This window comes from Platalea leucorodia (assembly GCF_965183815.1).
Source record: "Platalea leucorodia genome assembly, chromosome: 10".
Classification (NCBI taxonomy): domain Eukaryota; kingdom Metazoa; phylum Chordata; class Aves; order Pelecaniformes; family Threskiornithidae; genus Platalea; species Platalea leucorodia.
This window is the reverse complement of record NC_138832.1, coordinates 12,530,869-12,555,366: the sequence shown is the minus strand read 5'-3', so window position 1 is coordinate 12,555,366 and position 24,498 is coordinate 12,530,869. Positions and strand designations below refer to the sequence as shown.

General features: G+C 56.5%; 2 protein-coding genes across 7 annotated transcripts in view; one reads left to right on the top strand and one right to left on the bottom strand.

The window, feature by feature from the left end:
• DKC1 (dyskerin pseudouridine synthase 1) overlaps window positions 1-10,538 on the top strand; it is a 20,944-nt gene extending 10,406 nt beyond the window's left edge. The window contains exons 12-17 of one of the 6 annotated variants that reach the window (XM_082323022.1): window positions 67-170; window positions 622-688; window positions 1,458-1,616; window positions 2,045-2,112; window positions 10,200-10,280; window positions 10,425-10,538. In XM_082323022.1, coding sequence (XP_082179148.1) covers window positions 67-170; window positions 622-688; window positions 1,458-1,616; window positions 2,045-2,112; window positions 10,200-10,239 — 438 coding nt within the window. In that variant the 3' untranslated portion in view covers window positions 10,240-10,280; window positions 10,425-10,538. Of the gene's footprint in view, window positions 1-66; window positions 171-621; window positions 689-1,457; window positions 1,617-2,044; window positions 3,418-4,038; window positions 5,056-10,199 lie in introns of those variants that run through there. The other 5 variants (XM_082323021.1, XM_082323020.1, XM_082323025.1 and 2 more) reach the window with 5 other exon arrangements.
• MPP1 (MAGUK p55 scaffold protein 1) lies at window positions 5,099-24,498 on the bottom strand (the record flags this gene model as incomplete). The annotated part of the gene is made up of 12 exons (XM_082323026.1): window positions 24,283-24,498; window positions 17,343-17,486; window positions 16,920-16,998; window positions 15,819-15,904; window positions 14,498-14,566; window positions 10,528-10,724; window positions 10,147-10,253; window positions 9,219-9,299; window positions 8,518-8,598; window positions 7,838-8,040; window positions 7,134-7,208; window positions 5,099-5,275 (listed from the first exon to the last, which is right to left on the bottom strand). The coding sequence occupies exons 1-12, from the start codon at window positions 24,382-24,384 to the stop codon at window positions 5,099-5,101; spliced, it is 1,401 nt and encodes a 466-aa protein (XP_082179152.1). The 5' UTR covers window positions 24,385-24,498.

Here is a 24,498-nt window from a genome sequence, read left to right as displayed (position 1 = left end):
CTGAAGCCCTGGGGAGGATTTCTCCTCCCTGGAGCTGCAGTCTGACTTGTTGCATGTTGCTCTCAGGCCAGTCAAAAGAAGATGATGATCCAGAAGGGTCTGCTGGACAAGCACGGAAAGCCCAACGAGAGCACACCGGATTCCTGGAAGAAGGAGTATGTGGATTACAGGTGGGTGCAGGGTGTGTGGCTCCCGCATGGCGGGCAGAGGGGAGCCCTGTGCAGCGAGGGCTGGCCTGGGTGCTGCCGTTTGTGCTTAGGCCTGACCTAAGGCTGTCGGCTGTCCAGACCCGTGGGGTGTGGTGGCATTTCTTGCAGTCCCAGGGAACGTGTTGCTTGTGGGCAGTGCCAGAGGGAAAGGCCCTGAGCAGACGGTTATCCCTTTCTAGCCTGTGTTTGTGGTTTTAGAGGGAGTCAGTCTGCTAAATTAAATGGGGGAGGCCTTGCTGTTGCCCAGCCCAGCTGGCCCGGGTGCAGGCTGCAGGTCTTCCCTACACCGGCCTCCCCATCCAGCGCCTGGCACAGGCTATGGAGCTCTTGCGAGGGGGACAGGACTTTGTATTTGTACGGAGCAGTGTAAGGCAGCGGCTGTTGTGCTCAGCCTGGGGATCTTCTCTTTCAGGGATGCTTCCAAGAAAGAGGCAGCTGCTGTTCCCCAAGCTGTTTCAGAGCTGGAGAGGGCTCCAAAAGTGAGTATCGTTAGTCTTCTCTGGCTGTAAGGTTGTTTGGGCCCTGATGAAGAGTGGATATGTACCTGTTCCTTTAGGCAGTTGGTATCAGGTGCTGGACTGCGTGCTGCTTTGGTTGGTTGTTTTATAGGGGAAGGTGTTTCGTATTCTGGGAGCCTAGTGCCCCAACGTGTGTTGTGGTTGTGTGGCCCACAAGCTAGCTGTAGGGTGACCTGTTTAGGCCTTGTTCCTGGGTGTTTGTCTCTGGGATGTTGTATTTTGGGTACGAGTCCTGCAGTACAGTGTGAGAATGAGGAACTCCGACTTGTGGTGTATGAGCTGCAGCATCCAAGGAAATATGTTCTATGGAGCCACAATGGAGCTTTGTTGTGCCAGAGAACCTTTCTGGAGACTACAGACAGTTGCAGAAATGTCCATGCAAGAGTTGCATCTAAAGTTCCCTAAGTCAGGGCTTGTGCTGTGATCTAAGGATCTAAGTCAGGGCTTGTGTGTGCACTTGTAAAGGTGCAGCAGTGTTTCAAACTCTGGAGCATTTGGGGTACAGGAAACACTGAGAAATAAGGGGTGCAATTCTGGCAGAAGCAAATCCTAGACAGTGTATGCTGGAGGGTTCCACTGGCAGTCTGTATCTCACCTTCCTGCTCAAAGCATTGTTACTGTGAAGTTTGATTGAATCAGGCAGAATAGTTGCAATGGGCTTGCAGACAGTTTTCCCATCACTTGAGCTCCTTTGGAAGATGGCGTGTCTGACAATGTGTTCCTCTAACAGAGGAAGCGAGAGTCGGAAAGTGAAAGTGAGGAGGCTGTGACCCCACCATCCCCTGCCTCCCCACCACCAGAGGAGCTGAGCAAGAAGGAAAAGAAAAAGAAAAAGAAAGAGAAGAAGGCCAAAGAGGCAGCTGAGAGTGCAGAAGAGCAAATAGAAGTGGTATGTAACTGGGTGCTGCCATGGTACAGTCCAGTTATGGGAGAGATGGGAGGGATTGTCTCTCCTTAATACCTCCAGGATAAACACATGAGCATCCTGCTGTGCATGTCCCCAAAGTGCCAGACTCCCTAAAGGCAGAGAAAGATGTCTGTATAGGTGCTTTTGTGAACTGAACTGTTGAGGGTGGTGGGTACGCGTTCCTGCCAGGCCACCTCTGTGCTCTGGTGCCCTGTAACGGGCCCCGGTGGGAGGATGGTGCCCAGCATGGTGCTGGCATTCAGTCTGTGCTTGAGTGCTTGTCTGGTGGCGAGGGAGGATTTGCGGCCATGAGGAGCCTGCACTGCATCTGGAGTGGGGCTGTTCCTCCTGAAATGAGCAGTGGGGGATTCCTTTCTGATTTCTTCCTGACCTCTCCAATCTCTTCACAGACCAGTGAGACCAGCACCAAGAAGAAAAAGAAGAAGAAGAAACAAAAGGAGGTAGAAGAAAGCTCGGAGTAAGCGACTAGATCTGTCCAAAGCAGGCGACCTCGTCGGTAGGGAGGGAGGAGTCTGAGGCCTTGAGAAAAAGAGGACTGGCTGCGTGGCAGAGGGGCCAGCAAGTTCCAAGTTCCTTTTCTGCTGTGTATACGAGTGAGCGGGTGTGTTTGCCCAGGATATGCCCTGCTCAAGTACCCCTCCTCATCCTGTTTTAAGGGTTGCCAGAGGAGCGGGGTGCCTGACTGCCCCTGCACTGGATTGCTCCCTAAAGCTGAACACTGCGATGCCAATAGAAGTGGTATCTTCAGGGAAACGGTAGCTCCTGGCTCTTACTTGCTGTCTCTGTTTTCACCTTGAGAGGGAGGAATAACGGTTCTCCCTGCTCTTGTCCTGCCTCTTTCTTCCTTTTCTTCCAAGGTTGGAGCTGTTACCTGACAGTCGCAGAATGTGTTGGTGTCTGGAGGACTGGCTTTGTCACAGCCCATCTTGAATGGGTTTGGATGGGGACAGTCAAATTGGTTATTTGAAGGGCTGTGGTTTGTTTTAACCTGGCCACCAGCTAGATGAGATCAAATAGTCCACCCAGATATTCTTCAGTACTTTTTTTTAATCATAAAAGGATTAGAACATTACATTAATGCTTTTTTGCTTTATAGTGCAGGGACCTGCTTGTTAGTTGTTGGCTGATCCCCAGACCCAGTGCCCCAGTAACCTCGTCAGTACCTCTTGCTGGCTCTTTGCTCTTCTCTACCCAGTTGTTAGAATGGGACTGCAGCACTTTCAGTTGCCTTCCCTGGTTTTGATATCTAATATGCTCTGAAGGCTAGACCTGGGGATGCTGCTGGGCGGCAGAAGTGAAGTGACCAGAGGGTGGCTGGCCAGTATGCTTTTTTAAAGGGCTGTTGCAACCTGAGTCCTCGTGAGGAAAAGGTTGGCCAGAGGCAGCTCTGCAAGGGGCACTGGGTGTGGGGCTTGAGTGGTTTCAGAAAGACTTGTCCTTATTTCCTTATCTGGGGTGGCTTGCTGGGCGCAGGAGGTCTCTCTTTCACAGGGGTAGTGCTGAGCCAGGATATTAGCCCCTTTTAATGGGGAAGGATCCAGGCTGCTTTGTTCTGAGCTTCATCCCTGCAGAGATTCTGTAAATGTCTGTCTTAGCCTCGTGCATTGCTTTTTTCTTAACCATCTGACTTTTCTCCCCTCCAATGCTAGAGATACACGCAGGCAGTGGGGCCAGCAGCTGGTGGCTGTCAGAATCTGAGCAGAAAAAGTAGTCCATTTTTATTTACTCTTTTTTACATAAAAATAAAAGCCCTATTTTTGAACAGGTGATTTTCTTGCTCATCTGGCTCCTATAAGAGGTCAGTGGTCTGTTCATGGGGAGGGGAAGCAGCTTAACGCATGTGCGTGCTGCAGCTGGGCAGGTAAATGGCTGCCCCTTCTGCCCAGCCTTAGTGCTGCTCTCCTGAAGAAGCTGCTGGTGCAGAGAAGTGGTCATGTTGACATGGACCATCCCTAGAGGGGCCTTTGTTGCTGGTCAGGACTTTGCAGGTGCTTAGGGGCCGCCCTCCACTTTGGTAAAACCCAATGGGACACGTGCCTGGAAGCTGGGTGTTTTCTTTCCTCCTTTGCCTGTGCTGGAGTGAGCTGCTGGAGAGAGCTGCTGGAGAGGCCCGATGGTGGCTGGAGGGACTGTTTGGTCCTGGCCTGCCTAACCTCGAGTGTGTTAGGGTCAGAGAGGTGGGAACAGGCTTCCAGCTGTGAGCAAGTGCTCAGCCTCAGAGGTAAAACACCAGTCACAGCAGTGTTTCGGCATGTTTATTGCTGCTCATTGTTTCCCTGCAGTGGATCAGAACGAAGGTCCCTATTGCACATCAACAGATTTTATTTTTGGCATCCCTAAAAAATTGCGCAAGACTTCTTAACCCCCTTCCCCTTTCCCCTAGCTGACTGAACACACAAATGCGATTCTTTCACCTAAATGATGGCTATGGTTTGCCCAGGAGCCATGGTGATGCTTCCCGGACATGGTCATGGTGAGGCTTGTGCGTCGGTACGCTCCTGCAGAAGAAGGAACCCCTTTGTGTGGGTGGCTTTTATGTTTGCATACAGTGTATGAGACACCCTAAACTCTGGAAGGCATGCCTGGATGATCTTTGTAGAGACACTGGTGCTACTGCATGCAACAGATACTTGTGGCTGGATCTAATTTACCCATTGAACTGTCCCTCTGGGGTTTGGTCTGTGGGACTTCCTCAGCTGCTGCCAAGTTTCTCCTGCCAGGCGGAAACAATCCAAGCTGTGTGGTGAGATTTTAAATACAGAGAGTTTTTACAACTACAGTTGCACAGGGTGAATCAAACTCCAACCTCAGAACACGGGGTGAGGCCTGCCTGGGGGTGGTGTGCTCTATGCCACTTCCGTCAAATCCACGCTCGCCCTTTTCTGCTCTTCCCCATTTGTGAGGGGAAACCCTTGGATGTAGGAGCTCTGGTGTGGTCTGTGTGAAGCCTCCTAAGCTGTGGGCTTCCTTGAAGCCTTGCAGACACCAGCCAGGCTTTTCAGGTGTTTGTGGCGCAGTGTGCACTCCTGTGATGGCAGGGGACATCTGCCTGGAAAGCCCCTGCTCTACCACTTCCCTTGGGACTGATGCTGAGAAGATCGGCCACGTGCTACAGCAGGACTGTGCTTTTCCTTGCCCTGTGAGGTGGGGAGTTGTGCTCTGAACTAACAATGCCCTGGGCTCTGCTGTAGCCACTAACTTCGCACTACATTGCAGTGCCCTGGGAGGCAGCTGTCCCCTGGGCAGCCCCTGTCCTGTGTTCCCCTGGGAGAGGAGATCCAGAGGCCCTGTGTGTGTGTGTCAACCAATTGAGACCATGTCCGTGGAGCAGCGGAGGAAGGGAGTTGTGCTGGGCTGTGTGTGGATCAGGGGAAGCTGAGGAGAAGGTTTCTCCCCATGGCTGCAGGATGGTTGATGGGAAGCAGCTGGGCTCAGATGCCCTCTCAGTAGACCCAGGAGACAGGCACCCACTGTGGAGAGCTGCAGGCCTGCTCAAAGGCCTCCTGCAGCAGCTGGAGGCTTTCTTCCACCCCGTTGTTGACCAGTGAGAGGTCAAAGTAGTGTGCGTATCGGCTCCGGATGCTCTCTGAATCCTTCCGGAGCTGCTGCAAAGCCTCTGACTGCAAGAAATGGGAGAGAGTGCTCAGGAGGGTGGGGAGGAGGGGAATTTCACAGCCCACCCCAAGAGGCAAACTCCCTCCCACCACCAAAACAATTCAAGTGGTTGCTAAGTATCAGAGCACAGAGCATCCCTGCAGCTTGTCTGACAAGCTGGGAGCTGTTGTGCGATCTCTGGGAGTGCATGCCTGGGGGTTTTGCTGGACTTTTATGCAATGCTGGGAGCATCAGGTTACCTGCTAGAGTGAGGCTAGACCTGCTTGGTCTTGTATTCTTTAAAATGCTTTGTGGCAGCTCCCTGGGAGGAGAAAGTTCACCGAGCAGCAAGCTGCTCATTGCTATGCTATGCTATGCAGTGTAGCCAGCTCAAGGCCTAAGGCTGGTTTCCAGGTAGGATCCCTGCAGCATGGTCCCTTCCCACTGGCTTTTGACCAGAACAGCGCTGGCTGGCAGAGCTGTACCAGCCTCCCTCTACTGGTTTTGGCTGGGATAGAGTTAAATTTCTTCATAGTAAAAGCAAAGCTACCTGCCCGAGTGTGGCTAGTGGGCACAGCTCCCCAGCTAGCACGGGCACCCCAGGAGCGTGTCCCTGCGGGCACCTGTGCCCTTAACAGCGAAGTCCAGACCGATTTCCACAGATATCCCTAACGGAGCTTGAAATGCAGGTGGCTCCCTGCTTCTGTGCCTGGGGGGGGGAGCATGAGCTTGGGGTGCTGTGCTCGCTGCAGCTCTGCTGTGTGTTGCCAGGCAGTTCTTGGGGTGGAGAGGGGAGAGCAATAAGCAGTTTGCCTGGGTCACGTGAGCTCTGCTGGGTGACATTTTGGGTCTGCTGCATCCCTTCTAGTAAGCAGTTACCTGAGCTGCAGCAGCTAGCTATATATAGTACCTGCACCAGCGGGGCTGGCCCTGCCCACTGCGGCAGGAATTAATTCCCCTGCCTGAAGGCAGTGGTGGATGATGGGGCATGGAGGTAGGGGCAACAGGCTGCCTAACTGCCCTTTCTGCCCTGACGCTTGCCCCCAGCTTGCCCCAGCCTGCTGCATCTGGCTTTACAATCGTCTGCAGGTTAATGTGCCTCTAAATGCCTGTGCGGTGCTTGCTCTGAAGGCTGCATAAATGTCCTCCCTGCAAGCTATCTGTATCTTTAAGCTTTACAACCCCCAAATTAATAGGTTGGAGAGGTGGCCTTGGCTGGCCCTGAGTCCAGGAGGAGCACAGCTCTGTGTTTCCCTGTTCTGCTATCACTTCCCATCTCCCTGCAGAGGTTAGCGCTCGGGGGAGCTGGTCCAGGCTGCAGCAGGGCAGAGCAGGCATCACTGCTCCCTTCGTCAAGGGCTTCCCAGGAAATGGCAGCATGTGGCTGCCAGCCTTGCAGTGCTTGGCACTGCATGAGTTAACTGCAGTATCAATGCTGCTTTCATCCTAATTTTGGAGAGATGAGCATCTTAATGAGGTGAAGAATGAAAGGAAGAGCTGTTTGTGTGTCCCATTTGCATAGCTGATGGCAGGGTAAATGTTCCTGCTCTGCAGCACTGCTGCAGCTGGAGATGGCCCTGGGTGCTGGGCTGTGTGCCCCACTACATGTTAGCGGCTGATTACGCTGCAGGGATGATGGTTGCTGGGGGGGTGGTCAATCTGGGAGAGAGTCTATGGCTGCAGGAATCGCCAATTGTTGTTTCTCAGGTCTGGGCTGAGGAAGTTGCCCTGCTCTCCTGGACCACAAAGACCAATGCAGATGGGAAGAAGCTGATATGGAGCAGGGAGAGAGCCCCAGGCTGCTGCAGCAGGCTCCCTGCCCCCCTGCTGTGGGCAGGCAAGCCCAGCCAGAGAGGGATTCCGCCTCGGCGCCCTGCCACCCACCTGCTCTGCCTTGTCTGTTGGGGCAATGAAGACTATGAACGGGGAGAGCTCGGCTGTGCGGATGATCTTCAGGGTCTGTGGAGAGAGGGGTGTAGTTACCAGAGTGTGGCCATTCTCAGGGTGGGAGCTGTCTCCCACTACCCCATGCTGCCCCCCAGCCAGGGTGTGATGGTGCCGGTGATGCAGTGGTGGGCTAAAGGGGCCACCCCTTGCCTGGGGCCATGGGCTCTCTAGGTAGATTCCTGAGGCTGGGGGTAGTCAGGTGATGTGGGGGCAGCTGGGTGAAGCTGGAGCAGGGGTCCCAGCATGGCTTCCCCTGCACCTCATGGGGGAGGATATAAGGGCATCCCCAGCCCTGCTCTGGGCTGGCTACTGGACACAAACGCCACTTTGCAAAGCAGCACCCACATGCTTGGTGTTGGAGAGGGCAAAGGGTCCCTGTGTGGGGCCTGTGCTGGCCCTGCACCCCCACTGCCACGGCAGCCTGGCCCTGCTGTCACAGCCAGGTGCATGCTGTGATGGGGAATACACTCACTGCACCCATGTCTTGGGAATGGAAATGCCACCTCAGCACTCCCTGGCTTTTTCCTTTGGGAAGAGTGGGTGGGCAGTGCAGCAGGGAAGGCAGGGACAGTCACAGCCAGCACACAGTTAGTTCAATCTGTGGCAGCCCCAGCCTGCCCACGCCTTCCCCTGCTCCCTACCTGGGGCTCAATGTCCAAAATAGCGACTTTGTCCTGCTGGTGGATCTTGTGCACTGTTTCAAACTTGGTGCCAAACATGTTTCCCTGGTAGCTTCCAAACTCCAGGAACTCGTTGGCTGAGATGTCCCGGGTCATTTCCTCAGTGGAGACAAAGTAGTAGTCCTTCCCATCCACCTCATTCTTCTTCTGGGGGCGTGTGGTGTCTGGGAAGGGAGGGAGATGGTGAGCGCTGGCCCCCAGAAGGACTGGGGAACAGAGTGGAGCAGGCAGCCTCTGCTCTGGGTGACCTGGGCGTCTTGCTTTCCCTTTCTGAGCATGGGGCTAGGGCATGGAGGACCTGTGTACCTCAAGACTAGGCTGTACTAATCCCCTTTTAACTCCTTCCTGCTTGGGACAAGTAGGGAACTCAGCTAGCCCAAGGAACTCAGCCACTGGGATGTGAAGAGTGAGGTGTCTCTGCAATGTGGGCGGTAGCAGCCCTGCAGCCATCTGTGGGTAGGTTCAGTCCATGGGACAGCAGGCAGGGAGGCCCTACAGTGCCCTGTGTGGTGCCTCTGACATCGAGGGCTTGGTAGCACTGGACGAACATCTTCCCACTTCTAATCTGCTGTCAGAAGGTCCTGGCTCAAGGAGGTGAGAGGAAACATGCCCTGTGCTGCGCACCCTGGCTGGGTACTTACATGGGGGTGGGTACATGAACTTCTCCGGGTTGTTGCTGAGCAGAGCATTCTTGATGTGGCTACGGCCCACGCCACTGGCCCCTGCAGAGAAGGATGGATGGATGTTGGAGCTGGGCTCAAAGAAGCCTGGCACAAGATACTGGGGCCCCTCTGCAGCTCTGGGTCTGAGGAAAGGTGCAGAGCTCCTGGGGCCTTGCCCAGGATCTGCTTCCTGAGCTGGTCCGTGGTGTCTTCCAGCCCTGGAAGAGGCTCTACCTGCCTTGGGCACGCTCACCTCCAGTCCCTGCTGGAGGCAGAGGTGGAACTGGTGCCTGCTGAGCAGCTAGCATGGCTCAGCTGCATGGGCTGCCCGTGCTCATGGGGTCCACCAACAAGTGCTCAGCACCTGCAGCATGGGAGTGCTTGCCTTGGTGCAGCTGCACAGACCAGCGCTGCTTTTAATAAAAATTATCCATACTTAGGAGCTGGAAACTCCTGAATTAACTCTACCTCAGCATCACAGTGCAGGTGCCAGACCATGCAGAATGCTGCATGGAGGAGGTCAGCCTGCTTGGTGACCGCTGCAGGCAGAAGAAATGCTCCCCAGAGCTTAGTAGGTTTTGAAGGGCAGTGCTGCCCCAGCCCCTGCCCAGTCCTAGTTCCCCCTGGGACCCACCACAGGCAGCCTCTGTGCTGCAGAAGATGCCTGGGGCAGGACCTACCAATGAGCACCAGAGTCTTCCTCTTGAAGGCAGGCAGCCTCACCACCTCCTCATATGAAACCACATCCAGCTGGTCAAAAACTAGGGTGGAGGAGAAACAAGACAGCAAGCGGTCAGAGCCAGGTCCTCAGGCAAAATGGAGGGAGCGATCAGGACTGGGTTGGGAGCTTGTCCCTGTTTGGCTGCTTGGGGAAAAGGGCAGCAGCCTCAGCAGCAAGCAGCATGTGCGGTGTAGACAGGGAGCTGGACCAGCAGCTGCCAAAGAAGCCAGGGTTGCTCTTGCTCAGTAATTCTGCTCAGGAGAGTAGGACCTGGGAGCAGGGTGGGGAGGCAGCAGGATGTTGCAGGGAGTTTGTTGCTGGGGGACTTTATTTATCTTGCTGATTTACGGCTTTGTTTGTTGCTGGTTTGAGCTGCAGGCCGGGCTAGGAGCCAGCATGTCCTCAGACACCTGCCTTTGCCAGCCCAGGGCATGCTTAGCATGGGGTGTTTGCACAGGCGGCTGAGGGGCAGGCTCCCTGCCCCACCAGGGACATGGCTTGGCAGCTGTGGGAAGCAGTTCGGGCTGCTCCCTAATTACTGAGCAGCAGCAAGGCCACTGCCTGCCCTGCATTCAGCAGCCTGTGAGGTTTGAGGGCCCAGGAGCCTCCCAAGGAGCTTCGGGCCAGGAGTGCCAGGGATTGTCACTGGGAGCTCGGTGCTGCTACAGAGCTGCATGGGGACACAGCTGTGGCCACCTGAGGGGTATGACAACTTTGGAGAAGGGACTCAAAAAAGCTGACAGCTGTGGAGTATCCTCCCAAGGCCCCACTGCCAACACAGCTGGGCTGTTTGGTCTGACTCCCATGGAGGACAGACCTGCCCCTGCCCAGAGGCAGGAATGATGGCCAGGGCTGGGGATGGAGCCCATTGCCCTGCTCACACTTACTTGAGCTGTGCTTGGCCAGGTATTTATCTTTGCACTTCTTCTTCTTCCCAAAGGGGCTACAGCTCGGGGATTCGCTCTGACTGGACTGGGTGACGCTCGCCACACGCCTGCCAAGAGAGGAGGACACCACCATGGTACAGCTGTCACCCTAATCCCTGGGGGAGCAGTGGGATTGTCCCTCAGACATGCAAGGGCAATAGGAGCAGGGTGGCTGCTGGGACAGGTAAAGGCTCACCGTGCAGCAGATGAAGGGGACATTTGCCTCCTTTTCCCAGCAGTGACTCTGGTGTTACCCAACATGGTCACACTCCTGGTAGACCTGGTCACTGTTCCCGCCTCCACTCCCAGATCCAGCCCTTCTGGCCAAATCCAGGGACCTACCACTCCTGCAGCTCCGGAGAAGGGATGAGTCCCGCCGAATCAGTGCAGGAGCCCTCGACCCGGCCCTGCCACCAGTTGCTGTCATCCTTGTTTATGATCTGAATCACATCGCCGGTCTGAAACTTCAGCCCTGCTTCCTTGCAGGGGATCAGGTTGTCTTTTTTGGGGTCGTAGTCAAACTGCGCCCTCATGAACATCTGCAAAAGAGAGAGTGGGCTGGAATCAGCATGGCCATGCAGAGTGGCTGAACTTGGTCATGTCCAGCTCCCGGCCCCACATTGCATCCCCTGGCAGTGACTGCAGAGCTGGCTCCAGGCACACGGGCCCTGCTCCAGGAGGGACCCTAGCCTCTCTTGCTTTCCAGGCCCCACGAGGCTGCGTGGGGAGAAAGGAGATGCACAAAGCCTTGGGGGAAGCTCTTGGGCATGGAGCTGCAGCGCTGGTGGGTGGGTGGGGGAGGGAGGAGGATGGCATCTTGGCCCTACTAGAAGCCAGTGAAATGTCTGCTGCTTCTAGGCAGGCCTGCATGCCCCACAGCTGGTGCTTGAACCCTGACATGTAGCCCACCTGTAGGCTCCGGGTGCTGCACAGTGCTGGTGAGCCAAGCTAGCTGGAGATGAGTCTCACCACCTGGACCAACACTGTGCACAGCAACTGGGGTCTGCAGTGGGGTGAGCACAGAGGAGCCATCACAACGGCGCACCCTGCAATCCCATGTCCTAGGGACCCCACGGAAGGCCATGTCTCAATCCCCAGCTGCTGTGCCCTGACCTCTCCCCAGCACTGGGCAGTCCCCTGCATGGCACAGGGCCTTCTGGAGCCAAGGCTGCGGTGTCATGTCCACCCCTGCCTGGGTCTGTCCTGGCCTCTTCAGCTACTCTTGCAATGTTATGTTCATCGCAGCTGCAACTGGAAATGAGCTGCTGCTGCTTCCCAGGCCACTGTGCCACCCTCCCAGGGCTGGGGAAGCCCTGGGGACCAGGAAGGCGTGAGAAAGTGGCCTTTGTCCCTTCTGCTCGCTCAGCTCTTTGGGAGGGAGTCTACAGCGCCTGCTCCCACCAGGACAGCCCACCCCGCTGCCTCCCCTGGCCTCAAGACCTCCTGAAGCCAGCAGGCAGCCAGATGCCCCTGGGCTCTTGCTGCCTCCAAGCAGCTTTGCAAAGGTCAGGAGAGAAACGGCATGTGGCTTTCGCACACGGACCTTGTTTTCCAGGAAGGCTGTTCAGGAAGAACAGACCTTCAGAGAGCAACAGGATGGATGAGAGTCACCTATTCTTGGGAGGAGGGCAGACCACACGTGCACACAGCGTTTTCTGTGCTGCCGCTTGCTCTCGGTGCATGGATGAATGGTTTCTTGTCTGAAATGCAGCTGCAGCTGCAATTTGTCTCTGGCCAGCACACCCAGCAAGATCAGGACCAGGTCAGGACTAGGTTAGGGGCAAAGCCAAGACAGGGTATGGAGGATGGGGTGTGAAAGGCAGGGTTTAGGAAACAAAGTAAGGCTGTGGCTAAGCACAGACCTCACATTGGCCTTGTTCCCCTCCTGTGTTTCTTTTTTGTCCCGTGTGCCTGAGGCTGCTGGAGCCCCCAGTCATGCTGCAAAGTCCTGCAGGCTCGCCCACAAGTCATGGGCGCTCCCCATTGTTTGAGACTTCGGTGATCACTCAGGAGGGTGCTGGGCCCTGAGCTGGTGGCATGCCTGGGGCTGCCCAGCAGTTGTGCCACCAGCAGGAGATCCTTCTACAGGGGAAGCAGCACCATCAGACCCAGCCTCATGCTTGTGCTAAAGCAAGCTTCCCCGAGCACAACCCTATCAAGTTATTGATCTGAGAAATGCAACACATAGCAAGTGGGCAAAGGGATTCATGTGGGGTGATGCCTATGTCCTGTCCTCAGATGTGATAGGCAGGGCCTGGAAAGTCATCCTCCCTGGGTAGGGTAGACCATGCTGTCCTTGGTCCACATTAAAACAATTTCCCACAGCATGTCCTCCTTCAGCAGTGCTGCTGGAGGCACAGGGCCAGCAGGACATGAATGTGGTTCCCTTTCACTGCCAGAAAAGCAGACCATATGGATCAAGCTGTGACATGGGATCTCTCACAACGGAAGACAATAAAACTGGAATCTCCTTTCAGGATGAGGACTGATGCTTGCTTTGAAAGCACTCTCTGGCACCGGGAAGCTGGCCATCAGCACAAACACACACAACAAGCACTGCCCAGGCACCTGCCTGGAGCCCTCTGCTCCCGCAGCCCTGATACCTCAAGCCAGACATAGCCAGGTCACTTTTGGAAAGACCCTCCCTTATACCAGTTAGGAGTTAGCATCAGACAGCTCCAGGCATCACCCACGGACTGCAAAGGGCCAGCTCCAAATGCAAGCTATTTGCCTGCCCCTCTCTTGGGCTGGAAGCCCAGGTACTGAGCAGGCTCCAGCATGAGAAGTCCTGATCTTTACAGTCAAAAGGCTGTGGTTTGCACCTGGGAACAGGTTGGAGGTGACCTCGAGAGCCCTGAGTGCTCAGGGCTTTTTCTCATTAGGATCCTCCCAAGCAGACCTGCCCCAAGAGACACTCAGTTGGCCACAAAGTGGCTGGCTGCCAGGGCGCGGGGCAAGCCAGGGCAGGGGGGCATCGTGATGCCAGGATCTGCACCGTCCTGCCTGCCAGGTCCCGAGATGAAGGTGATCACACGGATCAAAAAAATCAAAAGTCCACTCTTGGCAGTGGACTGCAACAAACAGAGATGGAGGCAGCCCATGAGCTGTGGTTCTGGGGAGCAGACAGCACCACGGCCCTGGACACAGCAAGAGGGAGGACAACTGTTGCTGGGAAGAAGCTTGTCTCTGTGTCCTTCCCTGAGCCCACGGCCAGCCTCAGGTGAGCCAGCAACTGTGTTCTTTTTCTCAGAGGTAACTTTTACCCTGGCACTGAGCTGGCTGGGTCAGGCCAGGGAGGACAGATGGACAGCAGGGAAGGGCAGACATGGGCCAGCATTTAATAAACAAACACATGCAAGGCTGGTTGAGCTAGAATGGGGAGAGCATGGGCTTAGCAAGAAACGGAGACAGTTTTCACTTGCCACCACGTTCAGAGACGACTGCTTCTCCAGGTAAGGAAGGAGGGTGACATGGGCTCCCTCAGCCCCATCCCAGCACCATCCAGCCCCCACCCTCTGCCTCCGAGCTCTTCTCCCACTCCTGCCTGTCCACAATGGGGGGGCTGCACTGGGGTTGGCTCCTGCAGCCGGAGACAGGACAGCATCCCAGGCACCAAGCACTGAAGTCTTGGCAGAGGAGCCAGCCCTCCCCACTATCCTGAGTATTTTGGCCACAGCAGGACTTCAAAGGCAAAGCCAGGTAGGTGTCACCCCCTGCCACAGCACGTCACCCCCACCCTGGCAGCGGCAGCAGGCGCAAGGAGCCGCCTTCCTCTCCCCCACTGCTTCCTTCCTCCCACTCGCTGCTCACAAGTGTGCTGGCAGCATCCAGACCTACATCATCCTCCTTGCGGCTGATGCACCAGACATCAGTGATGGTGGGGAGCAGCGAGAGCCTGCTGCTGCACCTGGAGGTGCTGCTGTGGTCCTGTAACGGGGATATGGCTCTAACGGCCGCAGCTCTGAAGGTGGCAGGAAACTCTCGTGCTTCCTGGTGTGCACACACCGCTGCCTTCCCATCACCAAACACTGCGCACATGTACCACTGTCTCTCAGGCATCCCAGGCCTATACACACTGAGTAAATACATCCACACAGGGGCAAAATCTGCTCGTTTGCAGTGATGTAAGTGCAGGACAGGTCCCTTCATCCTCCAGCACCTCAAGCAAGGTGACCAGGCAGCCATCCCCTTGTCGTTCCCCTGGCTCAGCACAGCTCTCTCCCCAGCACCAGTCCCCCATGGTTTGCTCCGGTCCCACCTGGCCCCACAGCCATGTCCCGGCACAGCCTATGGGTCTGGAGGCTGCACTTACCTGGAGAGCAGGGAGGCGGCTTTGTTGGTTGGGAATTACTTTTATTGAGACCATCCCCTTGGTTTCTTTCTAGTGAACAAAGGAAGGGGAGAAAGAAGAGTTGGAGGAGGTGGTGCCTGGAGGCAGCCTGACAGCAGCAACCTGTGCAGGGAGCTGCTCAGTGCCAGGACCCACAAAGGCAAGGCTCCTGGGTGCTCCCAGCCGTGCTGTGATGCTGGGGGACACCACAGCCCGGCCAGAAACAGCTCTGCTGGGGCTGGGCTAAGAGCCATGGCAGCATAGCTTTGCCATGCTTGTCCCATTCCTGTGGGGGGACACCAACACCCCCAACAAGGGGCCGGCTGTGGGCACTGCTAAGCATCACCAGAACGAACATGGAGATCTGTATTATCTCCAGCCTGGCTGCCCCAGTGAGGAGCCTGGGAGGAGAGGCTGGTTCTGCCAGGTCCTCTCCACCTGTCCCCTTCTCCCCCCGCTCTCGCTCCTGCCCTCCTGGTGACATTAGAGGCACAGCACTCCCTTGCTTGCCACAGGCCAGATACACTGTTGCTCCATGTGCTTCATAAGACCTACATGGTCCTGTGGGGACAACCACATTTGGAGGCTTGGAGGGGCCTCCTGGGCCAACTGCCCTTCTCAGGAGGCAGACAAAGACAAGCTCCCCGTTGGTCCCACTGTCTGGAGCAGAGATGTCCTGCCACCAGGCAGGAGAGGACCATGGCACTGCAGCAGGGCCAGGCCTCCTGCTTAGGCTGCTGGTAGGTGTCCTCAGCACCACCACCACCTTGCACTGGCCAGGTCCCACATGTTGGGCGTGGATCAGGATGGCCCCAGTGTGTGAACTCAAGGCAGGTCTAAGACCCCGTCCGAAGCTGTCTCTAGCAAGGGCCTGGCAGGATCACCATGACCTCAGCAGCAGGAAAATGGCATCATGGTGACCTGCAGGAGCAGCTCAGGTCCACAAGAGCAGCCAGACTCTGGGCTGGAGTTGCACACCAGCCTTGGCAAGCAGAGGTGGTTTCCAAGCCCCACACACATCAGCAGATGTCAGGGACCTAGCCAACAGCCTTCGCTGCTGCTCTCGGGGAGGCCAGAAACAAGCAGCAAGCACATACCACCAAGGCTGCATAAAGAGACCCGGTGCTTGGCTGTATTACAGCACCTCAGCCCAGCGGCCCTGGCTCCTGCTGCATCACACTGCTGCAGGCAGCTGTCTGTTGGCTCTGGTATCTAGGAGGGGGTGAATGCTCAGCCAGCATGCGCATCTGCAGGCCAAAGGGGTCCCTCCCAGGGAACAGCCCTGCCAAACACAAATACCTACCAGCATCTTCTGCAGCTGGTCAACTGAGTGGTTGCTCACACTCTGCCCATTGATTTCTATGATTTCATCACCCACGTGAAGGGAGCCTGCCAGCAACAGGAGAAACGTGAAAATGCAAGACCGGACAAGAGCTGCTCACCAAACCCGAACTACACAGCTCCACTAGCGTCCTGATCTCCTGGGCAAGCTGTGGCCAGGACACTGTGGTGTTTGCCTGGGCAATGCTTATGGAGCCACACATGTCACCTAAGCACATGGGACTAAAGCACAAGGGGAATGAATTCTTCCTCCTCCACCCAATACACACAATTCATCCAGCCTGAAGGTCACCAGGTTGCTTTCCACTCTGTGTCCTTCAGCGCTTTAGACTGGTCAAAGCACCTGTTTCAGAGTTATTCAAACCCAACCCCAAGCACCTCACCTGAAGCCAAATGACAGCCTCCTTACAGAGCCTTTAACACAAGCGTTCTTGACTTTGTGTGTTTTCAGTTTATATACCCATCCAGATCACAGTCTCAGATATACTGCTATAAATCAGGCTCCAGTAACGTTATTGGAATGGCTCCTGGGTTATTTTGGCAGAGGTAAGCTCAGACTTCCCACTTGGATCCAAGGCTGGAAAAAGGGCCTCTTCTAAGCACAGAACATCTCATTTCCATGCCCCCTTGGCAAGACCCAAAACCAGAAAATAGCCCGTATTTATTTCTTTTGGCACCTTCTTCTGGTCTGCAGAGCCAATCCACAGCAAGCCTGTGCCACCTGTGCACTTTAGGAATGGGAAGAGCTTCCCCCGCAGTCGCTGGGGTATGATCCATCTCTTGTTACAGTGACCCTATCATGAGACGGAGACAGACGGTCTCGAGTTCCTTTTTGGGAGAGCCCTTCCTGCAACCCTTCATTTCTTCCATGTATTAACATGACAACCAATCAGAGAGACCAGCAAGTCCCGAGTTCCTGACATATTCCTAGTGGAGGAACGGACACAGACATCCACATCACAGGGGAAAGCCAGCAGTGCTGGGGGGCTGCCTTATCTCTGCACATAAAGAAACCAGCTGCAGATGTGCACCCCATACACTGCCTCTACAAGGGCCTCATTACCTTGTCTGTGAATCATGCCCCCGTGGAAGATCCTGGCCACCATGCAGCTCTGCTTGTCGTTGAGCTTCAGCGTGATTCCCTGGAAGACAGGAAAATCCATTACTGCTCGCTGGAGGGGAGAGCTCCCGCATTCTCAGCAAAGTCCTCTCCAGGCCCATGTCCATGGTGGGCTGCGCAGTGGCTGGGGGGAAGCCCCCTGCTTGGCCAGCCCAGCCTGCTGCAGCTCCTCTTGGCACAAGCATCACCACCTTTGATGGGGCTTGCTCCGGGTCCCCAGGCAGGAGGCAGGATCCAGCACCCTCTTCCTGTGGCCAAGGTCTCCAGCGATCTCCTGCTTCACCCGAGGCCAGCGTGTTGGCACGGCTCTACCTGCCCCTCCTCCCCCCAGGTGTCATTAGGCTTTAGGATCTTGCCAGCTCTCACCATGGGCTCCTCTGTGTCCTTCTCAAACTGGACAAGGCGTATCTTCCGCACCTCACGGCCATTGCTGTGGGAGGGGCTGCCCAGAGTTGCTGAGCCGTTGGTATAAATGTCCTCAGTCATGGTGTTCGGGGACTGAGTGATGGCCTGCCGGGGCAAAACAAAGACTGCGGTTTAGGGGCTCCACCTGAACGAGGCCTGGGAGTGCCAGCTCCCCGGTGTGCGGCTGAGCTACTCCACTGTATTAGGGTGCCTGGGGTGCAGATGGGGCACAGGGGGAGGAGAGACCCATGTGCTAGAGGACAGGACAGTAAGAGCAAGAAAAGAAAAAGACCAAAAGAGCTTCACCCGTGAAGATGTGGGTGTGGGCTTGATCTGCAGTTTTCCAGCCTGGGAAACACAGGAGGTAAGAAAACTTTGGAAAAGCTACAGGTAGCAGAAGCCAAAAGAGTCCACAGCTGATCATCTTCTGCAGCAATGAGTCCCAAACACTACTTGTGTGTCACAGCAGCACTTGGCCCACAGCTGGCTTGTTGCAAAGCATAAAGCCCAGGACAGCTGCACCGAGTGAATGGAGCAATTTGGGACTCATCCCTGAGAACTGGGGCCAGGCTCTGCTCTTGCTCAGTTTGCAAGGTCAACCTTTCCTCATTTACGTCAACGGGCAACCAACATGTGCAGAGCCACATCCACATCCAGGCACTGAAGGCAACATGCTCCCAAGCCAGCCAGAAACTCCCTGTTCCCCTCCCCAGCTCGCAGCTACAGGCCAGTTTGTGCTGGATGGCACTGGGAAGCCAAGTGGGGGCTTTCAGCCATGGGGAAAACTCTGTTCTTCATCTCCAGCAGGTGCTGGCACTGGGGCAGGTGGAGATTGCATGGGGTCCCAAGCAGAGACCTCTAAACCTGCCCTGCCATGCAGCAGGGACACTGCAAAGTGAGCGGCCACCTCCTAGTCTGAGAAAGCCTGGTGCAGTCCTGTTAAAGCTCTCAGGCACACTGGGCAATGTCCCCACACGGCTCGCAGACATGCCAGTTTGGCCCCAAGTACAGTGGACTTCCCTCGAGCCTCTCCCAAATCGGTACTGGCCCAGCAAAACCCAGGCCAGCTTTGATCTGCTGCCCCTGCCCACCTTGTCAGCATGCTCAAATCCCCATGCTAGCCCACAAGGCAAAGTAAACCCTCCTGGCTGCCCCACTCCACACCAGACTGCTGGCTTTGCTGCCCAGTTTGCAGCTTGCACCATCTCTGCTTGTGAGCCACAGCCAGCAAACCTGCAGGGACTCCCAGCAAGGTCCTCGCTGGCTTTAGTCCCGCATCAGCGACGCGGTACAACATGCCCAGCCAGGCAGAGCCAACACCTCTCCCTGCTGCACGCCGACTTGCCAGCACCCAACCGAGCACTGGGCCCTGGGGCTCTGTGCCAGTAGCTGGGGAAGCAGCAGCCTGACCCTGCCACCCTGGCTTGCTCTCACCCACCGCAGGCACCTGGCCTGGAGTGGAGAAGATGCTGCAGCCCCATGCTGCCAAGGGGCGAGATCCAGCCAGGCTGTGGGGAGGTTCATGCAGGTGCAACTGAGGTGAAGAGCATTTGCTGGTGGAGTGCAGCCACAGCACTAAACCACACCAAAATTAGCTTTGGTAGGGATGTGCTGAAGTACTGCCAGGCTGAGACAGTGGTCCAGCCCTGTGCAATGGCTGAAAGCAGGGAGGGAGCCAAAGGCAGGGGCAGCAGAGCCAGGGCTAGCCAGGCCAGCGGGAGAGGCGCCAGCAGAGAGGGGCGGACCAGCACCAAGGCACACTGCAGCCTCAATGAAAGGGCACTGGCGGGGCTGGGCTAGGGTGGGAAGGGCACAGGGAGCCGTGTGCCCATGCTGCAGCAACAGGGAAGATGCGTGATTTATTTTTAAGCCAACTACTTCTAAAAGAGCCAACCAACCTCCTCCTCAGAGGAAAAAGGCAGCCACGTGGGCTGCGGCTGCCAACAGCTTCAACATGGAGCAGGAGGCTGAATCCCAGTCCAGAGCAGCGCCCAGGCCAAAGACTTGTGAGGTGAAATGAAGAGCGACTCACAGCCCCCCAACCTGGCCTGCCAGACCCTGCAGGGCATGCTGCTACCATGCCGTTTGCAGGGCAGAGGGTGAGATCCAGCAGTGCAGGTGCCTGGAGCTGTCCCTCGGCTCTCTGCCAGCTGTCCCAGCTCTGCTGAGCCAGTGGATGGGAGGAAGATGAGCAACTTCTCCAGCCCTGCCCAAGGTCAAAGTGCCTGTGAGGTGGTTTGAGTCAGCATAGATCACACTTATCTTGGTCATGCCTTGGGAAAGCTTTACACCGTGCAATCCCTGGCTTCAAACCTCTAGGCTCAGCAGAGCCTGATGACCCAGGACACAGCACAGTCCGCGCCAGGGGCTGGGAGTTCCCGTCCCCACCGTCCCCATCATCCCTGCCAGCTGAGCCTCCCGGCCCTGACCTTTGCTTTTTGCTGAGAGCTGAAGAACACACCCAGCCCTTGACGCTGATGCAGCACCAATGTCTGTCACCCTGGCGACTCCCAGAGAGCAAGCCTTGTCACCAGAGATGGCTGCTGTGCCTGGGGATGGCCACCAGCCACTTGATGGCAGCTCTGAACACAGCAGGGTCCTCCAGCAACTCCCTCTGCCCCAAACAGAGCCATGCTGGGATGGTGTGGGCTTTTGCTGACCACACTGGGAAGCCAGTGCATGGGGATGTGAAAATGCCCAGCTCACGAGGAGGACCAGAACTCATGGGGTGGCAGATTCCAGCCCCAGTGTTGGTCATCCAGAAGCCGGAGACAGGAGACGTGCACAGCTCTCGCAGTCCATGCACGTGAGCCAGCCGCCTGGATAACCTACCCTGCACTCTCCTGGCAACCGCTATACTCTCGGCTGGCTTGGCCCGGCATAGCCTGTGACCTCAAGAGCCTTTCGAGTCATGCTGGCAGCAGGCCAGACCCTGCTACTTACACACTTCTCCGCAGGAAACATCTGACAGTGCTGCTAAAAGCTGGTTCTGTGGCCACCAGCCACTGCCGGTTCTGCACAGCCCCGGGCTCAGTCACTGCTGGGGCCAGCCTTGTGGCAGACACGGGCCGAGGAGGCTGGAGGGCTGAGCTGTGCAATAGGGTTGCTGGGTGCTGGGCAGGGTCGAACAGCCCCAGTTGGGGCTGCTTGGCCCCACCCAGCACTCAGCAGCCCTACGGGTGCCTTGCAGCTGGGTGGCGAGGGTACAAATCCTCACGCACAAATCCTGCTCCAGGGGGCAATGCACAGAGAAGCCACCAGCTCCACGGGTTAAAGAGATACACCCCAGCTCCCTGCCTCCGTTTTTCTCAAGACTCTGGATTTCTGCCCCGTATCCCAGGGTAGAGGGAAGGACACCAGCTTCCCTGGGCAGTGTTTGCCAAGAGGGAATTCAGTGAGTGTAGAGCAATCCTCAGTGAAAACCCCAGGGCTTGGCATCCTGTCCCCTGGCAGGGTTAGCGCTGTCTGCCAGGGTTGCTCCTGCTGCTGTGCTGGCTCAGCCAGGCTGCACGCCACTGGGCAAATCAAACATTAACTGGGCAGCTTGTTTGCAGGAGGCTGAAGCAGCACTTGGGGAAAGCAGCACCCTAGTGCAAAGGGCACGTTTAGTGGTTTGGTTCCTGGGCTCTCCTTGCTGCTCTAACAAACAGACTTCAATATCAGGTGGCCTTGGAAGAGCAGGGCTCCCTGGCAAGCATGTGGAGAAAGGTCAGATGCTGCTGGCTTTGCAAAGCGGGCCCCCAAAGTACAGCAGCTCGGATGCAGGAGGGAACCCTGGAGCCGGGATCCCTTGGGATTGCCCTCTCAGCTGGCAGGGAGACACATTCTGCTCCCCACAGCGAGCAACAAAATCCCAGCTCCCTCCAGGAATCATCACCCCTCACATTATAATCACCGTAGGTGTGTGCAAGGAGGCTGGGACACTGGTGCAGAGATGTCCTGGCCCAGAAAACTCTCCTCCCACCTTCTAGTGCTCCAACCTCACCTCCCCACCGTCCAGCAGATGCGGGCATCATGGTCTCAGTACAGCTTAAAAAACACAGCAATGTGTAAAAAGAGCAAACTAGCAAAAAAAAAAATGAGCTTGGGAGTTGCTTTTGGGCTGCTCCAGCAGGCTCCGGAGCAACAGCCATGTGGACATTTAGAAGTAATTAATCTCTGCCTTCTGCTGGGGGCTACTGCCTTCTCAGGTCTGCCAGCACAACTGCAAGAGCAACCTCACCCAACACCCCTTCCAGCAATATGATCCAGGTTTTTATAAAAAAAAAGAAAAAAAAGCATTTAAATCAAACAGGATTACATTCCTGACACTGGGAAAAGGTGCAGCAACACCAACAGGTCGCAGTGGGAAGGGGAACAGAGAAATAGGACGGATACAAACAGTCGTGGAGGCCAGAAGATGCCGCCAGCTCTGCATGCCCTCACACTGACTCCAGAGCATGAAGTGCTGCAATGGAGAAGGGACAGATTTTCAAGGGAGCACAGTCGGTTTTGCCAAGGCACCATCTTCCCACCAGGAAAGGCTGATGCAGCCTTCCAAATGTGTTTGTGAAACCGGTCATCTCCAAGGGAGAGTCAGTAAAACCACAACACTGACAGAAGAAATCTTCAGATGCTGCCCAGCTGCTCCATCCCCACCTTCCAGAACAAGCCCTGCAAAATGGCTTTTCCCCTGCAGCTGTTACAGACTGGAACGTGGCAAAATGCATTTCAGATGAAAAAGTTAGAACCAGCCCTCCCCACTTCATTTTGGTAAAGCCCAGAAGTTTTGCTCAGCTTCCAACCACTAGTTTTGCCTGTGGTCATTTCAGGATTTGGTCTCTAGGGACTGTGGCCTCGGTCTGTTCTGGAGCTGGCGCCAGTTGGATGCCAGGAACTCCTGCCCACAGGGAAGCGCAGTGTCCCCTCTGCACCCTCAGGCTCAGCTCTCTCCAGAAGTACCCTCCTCTTCTCCACCACACTCCCAAAGGTCACATTCACTGCCCATTTTACAGCTGGGGAACTGAGTCATAGCCGATAAGGGGAGATACCCAAGGTCACCCTGCCAACCAGGTGCACAGCTAGGAATAAAGCCCACACTTCTTTGGTAGGTGTATTTGCCAGTTTGGAGATAAGGAAAAGATATGCAGGCATGTGGTGGGACTCAAGGGAAGAGGGCAAGCAGCTTCCTCCACTTCATCTTGTTTTCTAGCAATGACACGGCTTCCACTCGCCGAGGGTTTGCGTGCCCTGCCGTCACGGCACTTCCTAGCACGCGACTCTGCCAGAGGAAATGGGGAAGAGAAACCTCCTGGCCGCTCTGTTTGACTCCAGCCAAGGAGCAGCCAGCCAGACCCAGCACCCCTCCCGAGAGCTGCTGCTGGGCAATGTCCCTGCTGTCCCAGAGCGCGGACCACAGCCACCGTGGGCCAGCACCGTCTGCATGCACAAGCACATGAACGAATGGCAAGCTCAGGACACATAATCCCAGTTGGGTGCCAGCCCTATACAGGTCCTCTTAAAAGGCCCCACGCAAATCCCAGTTCGCCATCTCTCTCTTTACCCCTACTGGAATAAACATACTGTAACGCCAGGGAGCTGTAGGCCAGTTCCTACATTCTCCATGCCCTGCTGCCACTGGCAATTTATCCCTGCTCTGCCTGCGGCCAGGCAGGCCCTCTGCCTGGATCCTGCAGGCAGAGGGATGGGAGAGCTCCTCTCAGCAGCTGCCTGATCCAGGCACTTTGCTTTAAAAGCTTTTTTGTTGTTGTTTTGTTTGTTTGTTTTTGGTTTTGTTTTTGTTTTTTTTTTTTTTTTTTTTTTTTTAAAAGCACTCTGCCAAGGGTTGAGCCAAAAAAGCGCACGAATCACTGCTGTGGGACAGATCTGACAAGCCTCTTCTGGATGCTGTAGTGTCCAACAGGATGGGCCAAGGACAGCACTTCAGGCAAATTTCCCCCCTGCTCTCAGAGGCTCCCCACAGCCGCAAGGAAACCTCAGCCCAGGCATGTCGTGCCATGGCTCCGTCAGAGACTCCTGTTCAAAGTCGAAAATCTCTGCTGGGAGTAAAGCACCAGCTGCTTAGCACTGGGAACTGTTGACCTTCTCCCAGTTGTACCCAAGCTACCCCAAATGACACTGGCTGGGGAAGGAGCCCTCCCAGCACAACCAAGACAGCTGGTGCAGCCTGCTCTCCTTCCATTGGAGGTGGGGTGCGTGTGCCTCCCCAGCCCACTCCCTGCTCCAGGGTAGGTGTGAGAAGGGCTGGTTGCATCCTCCTTCTCTGGGGCCGAGACCCACCACCACCCCCCTTCCAGCCCATGCTGTGGACCTGGAGGTTGCTCAGCAGCTGAATCAGCTCATGTGACAGGCAGTTCCAGTTCAGACCAGCTACAACTTTGCAGCAAAACAAGCATAAGCTCCTCCGTGGCAGGATGCTGAAGCCTTCCTTCCCTCCACCCAGCTCATCCTTCCCTGCCGGGCCATGCGGTGCTGGCCACGCTGGCTGACCATTCCCCCAAGGCACCCCACATCCCCCAGCAAGGAGCCCCACTCCTGGGGTGCTGGGGACACCAGTAGAGGGCCACATAGAGGGCACATACCTGGATGCCCACCTCCTGCCCGCCGCGGGGTCTCTGCCCTAGGGGCCCTGCTCCCCTCTGCGTGTGCGGGAGGGACGGGACGGAGGGGGACCCCGGGGGCGCCACACCGGGCCTGAGCTGGGCGGAGGGTGCTGGGCCAAGGGCCCGCGGGGAAGGAGGTGCACAAGCGGAGTGGGATGGAGGGGGGCACCCCGGGGCTCCCTGCCCGGCCTCGGCGGGGCCGGGGGAGCAGAGGCGCGCTCTCCCTGGGGGTGCCGGGGCCGCCGCGGGGAGGGTGGGTCGGGGCCGGAGGGAGGCGCTGCCCTCCCGCCGCCGCTCACCTCGGGCTTGGCCCGGTTCTGCAGGAGGTGCTCCAGGTAGAGGTCGGAGAGCGCAGTCCGCATGCTGCTGGCGCTGGCGCTGCGCCCCGACTTGAGGGTCATCCCGCCGCCCGGCCGCCGCCGCCGCTCCGCCGCCGCCGCCGCCAGCAGCTGCAGCCGGTTCCGCTGGCTCCAGCAGAGCGGCCCGGGCCCGGCTCCGCCGCACGGCCCCGGCTC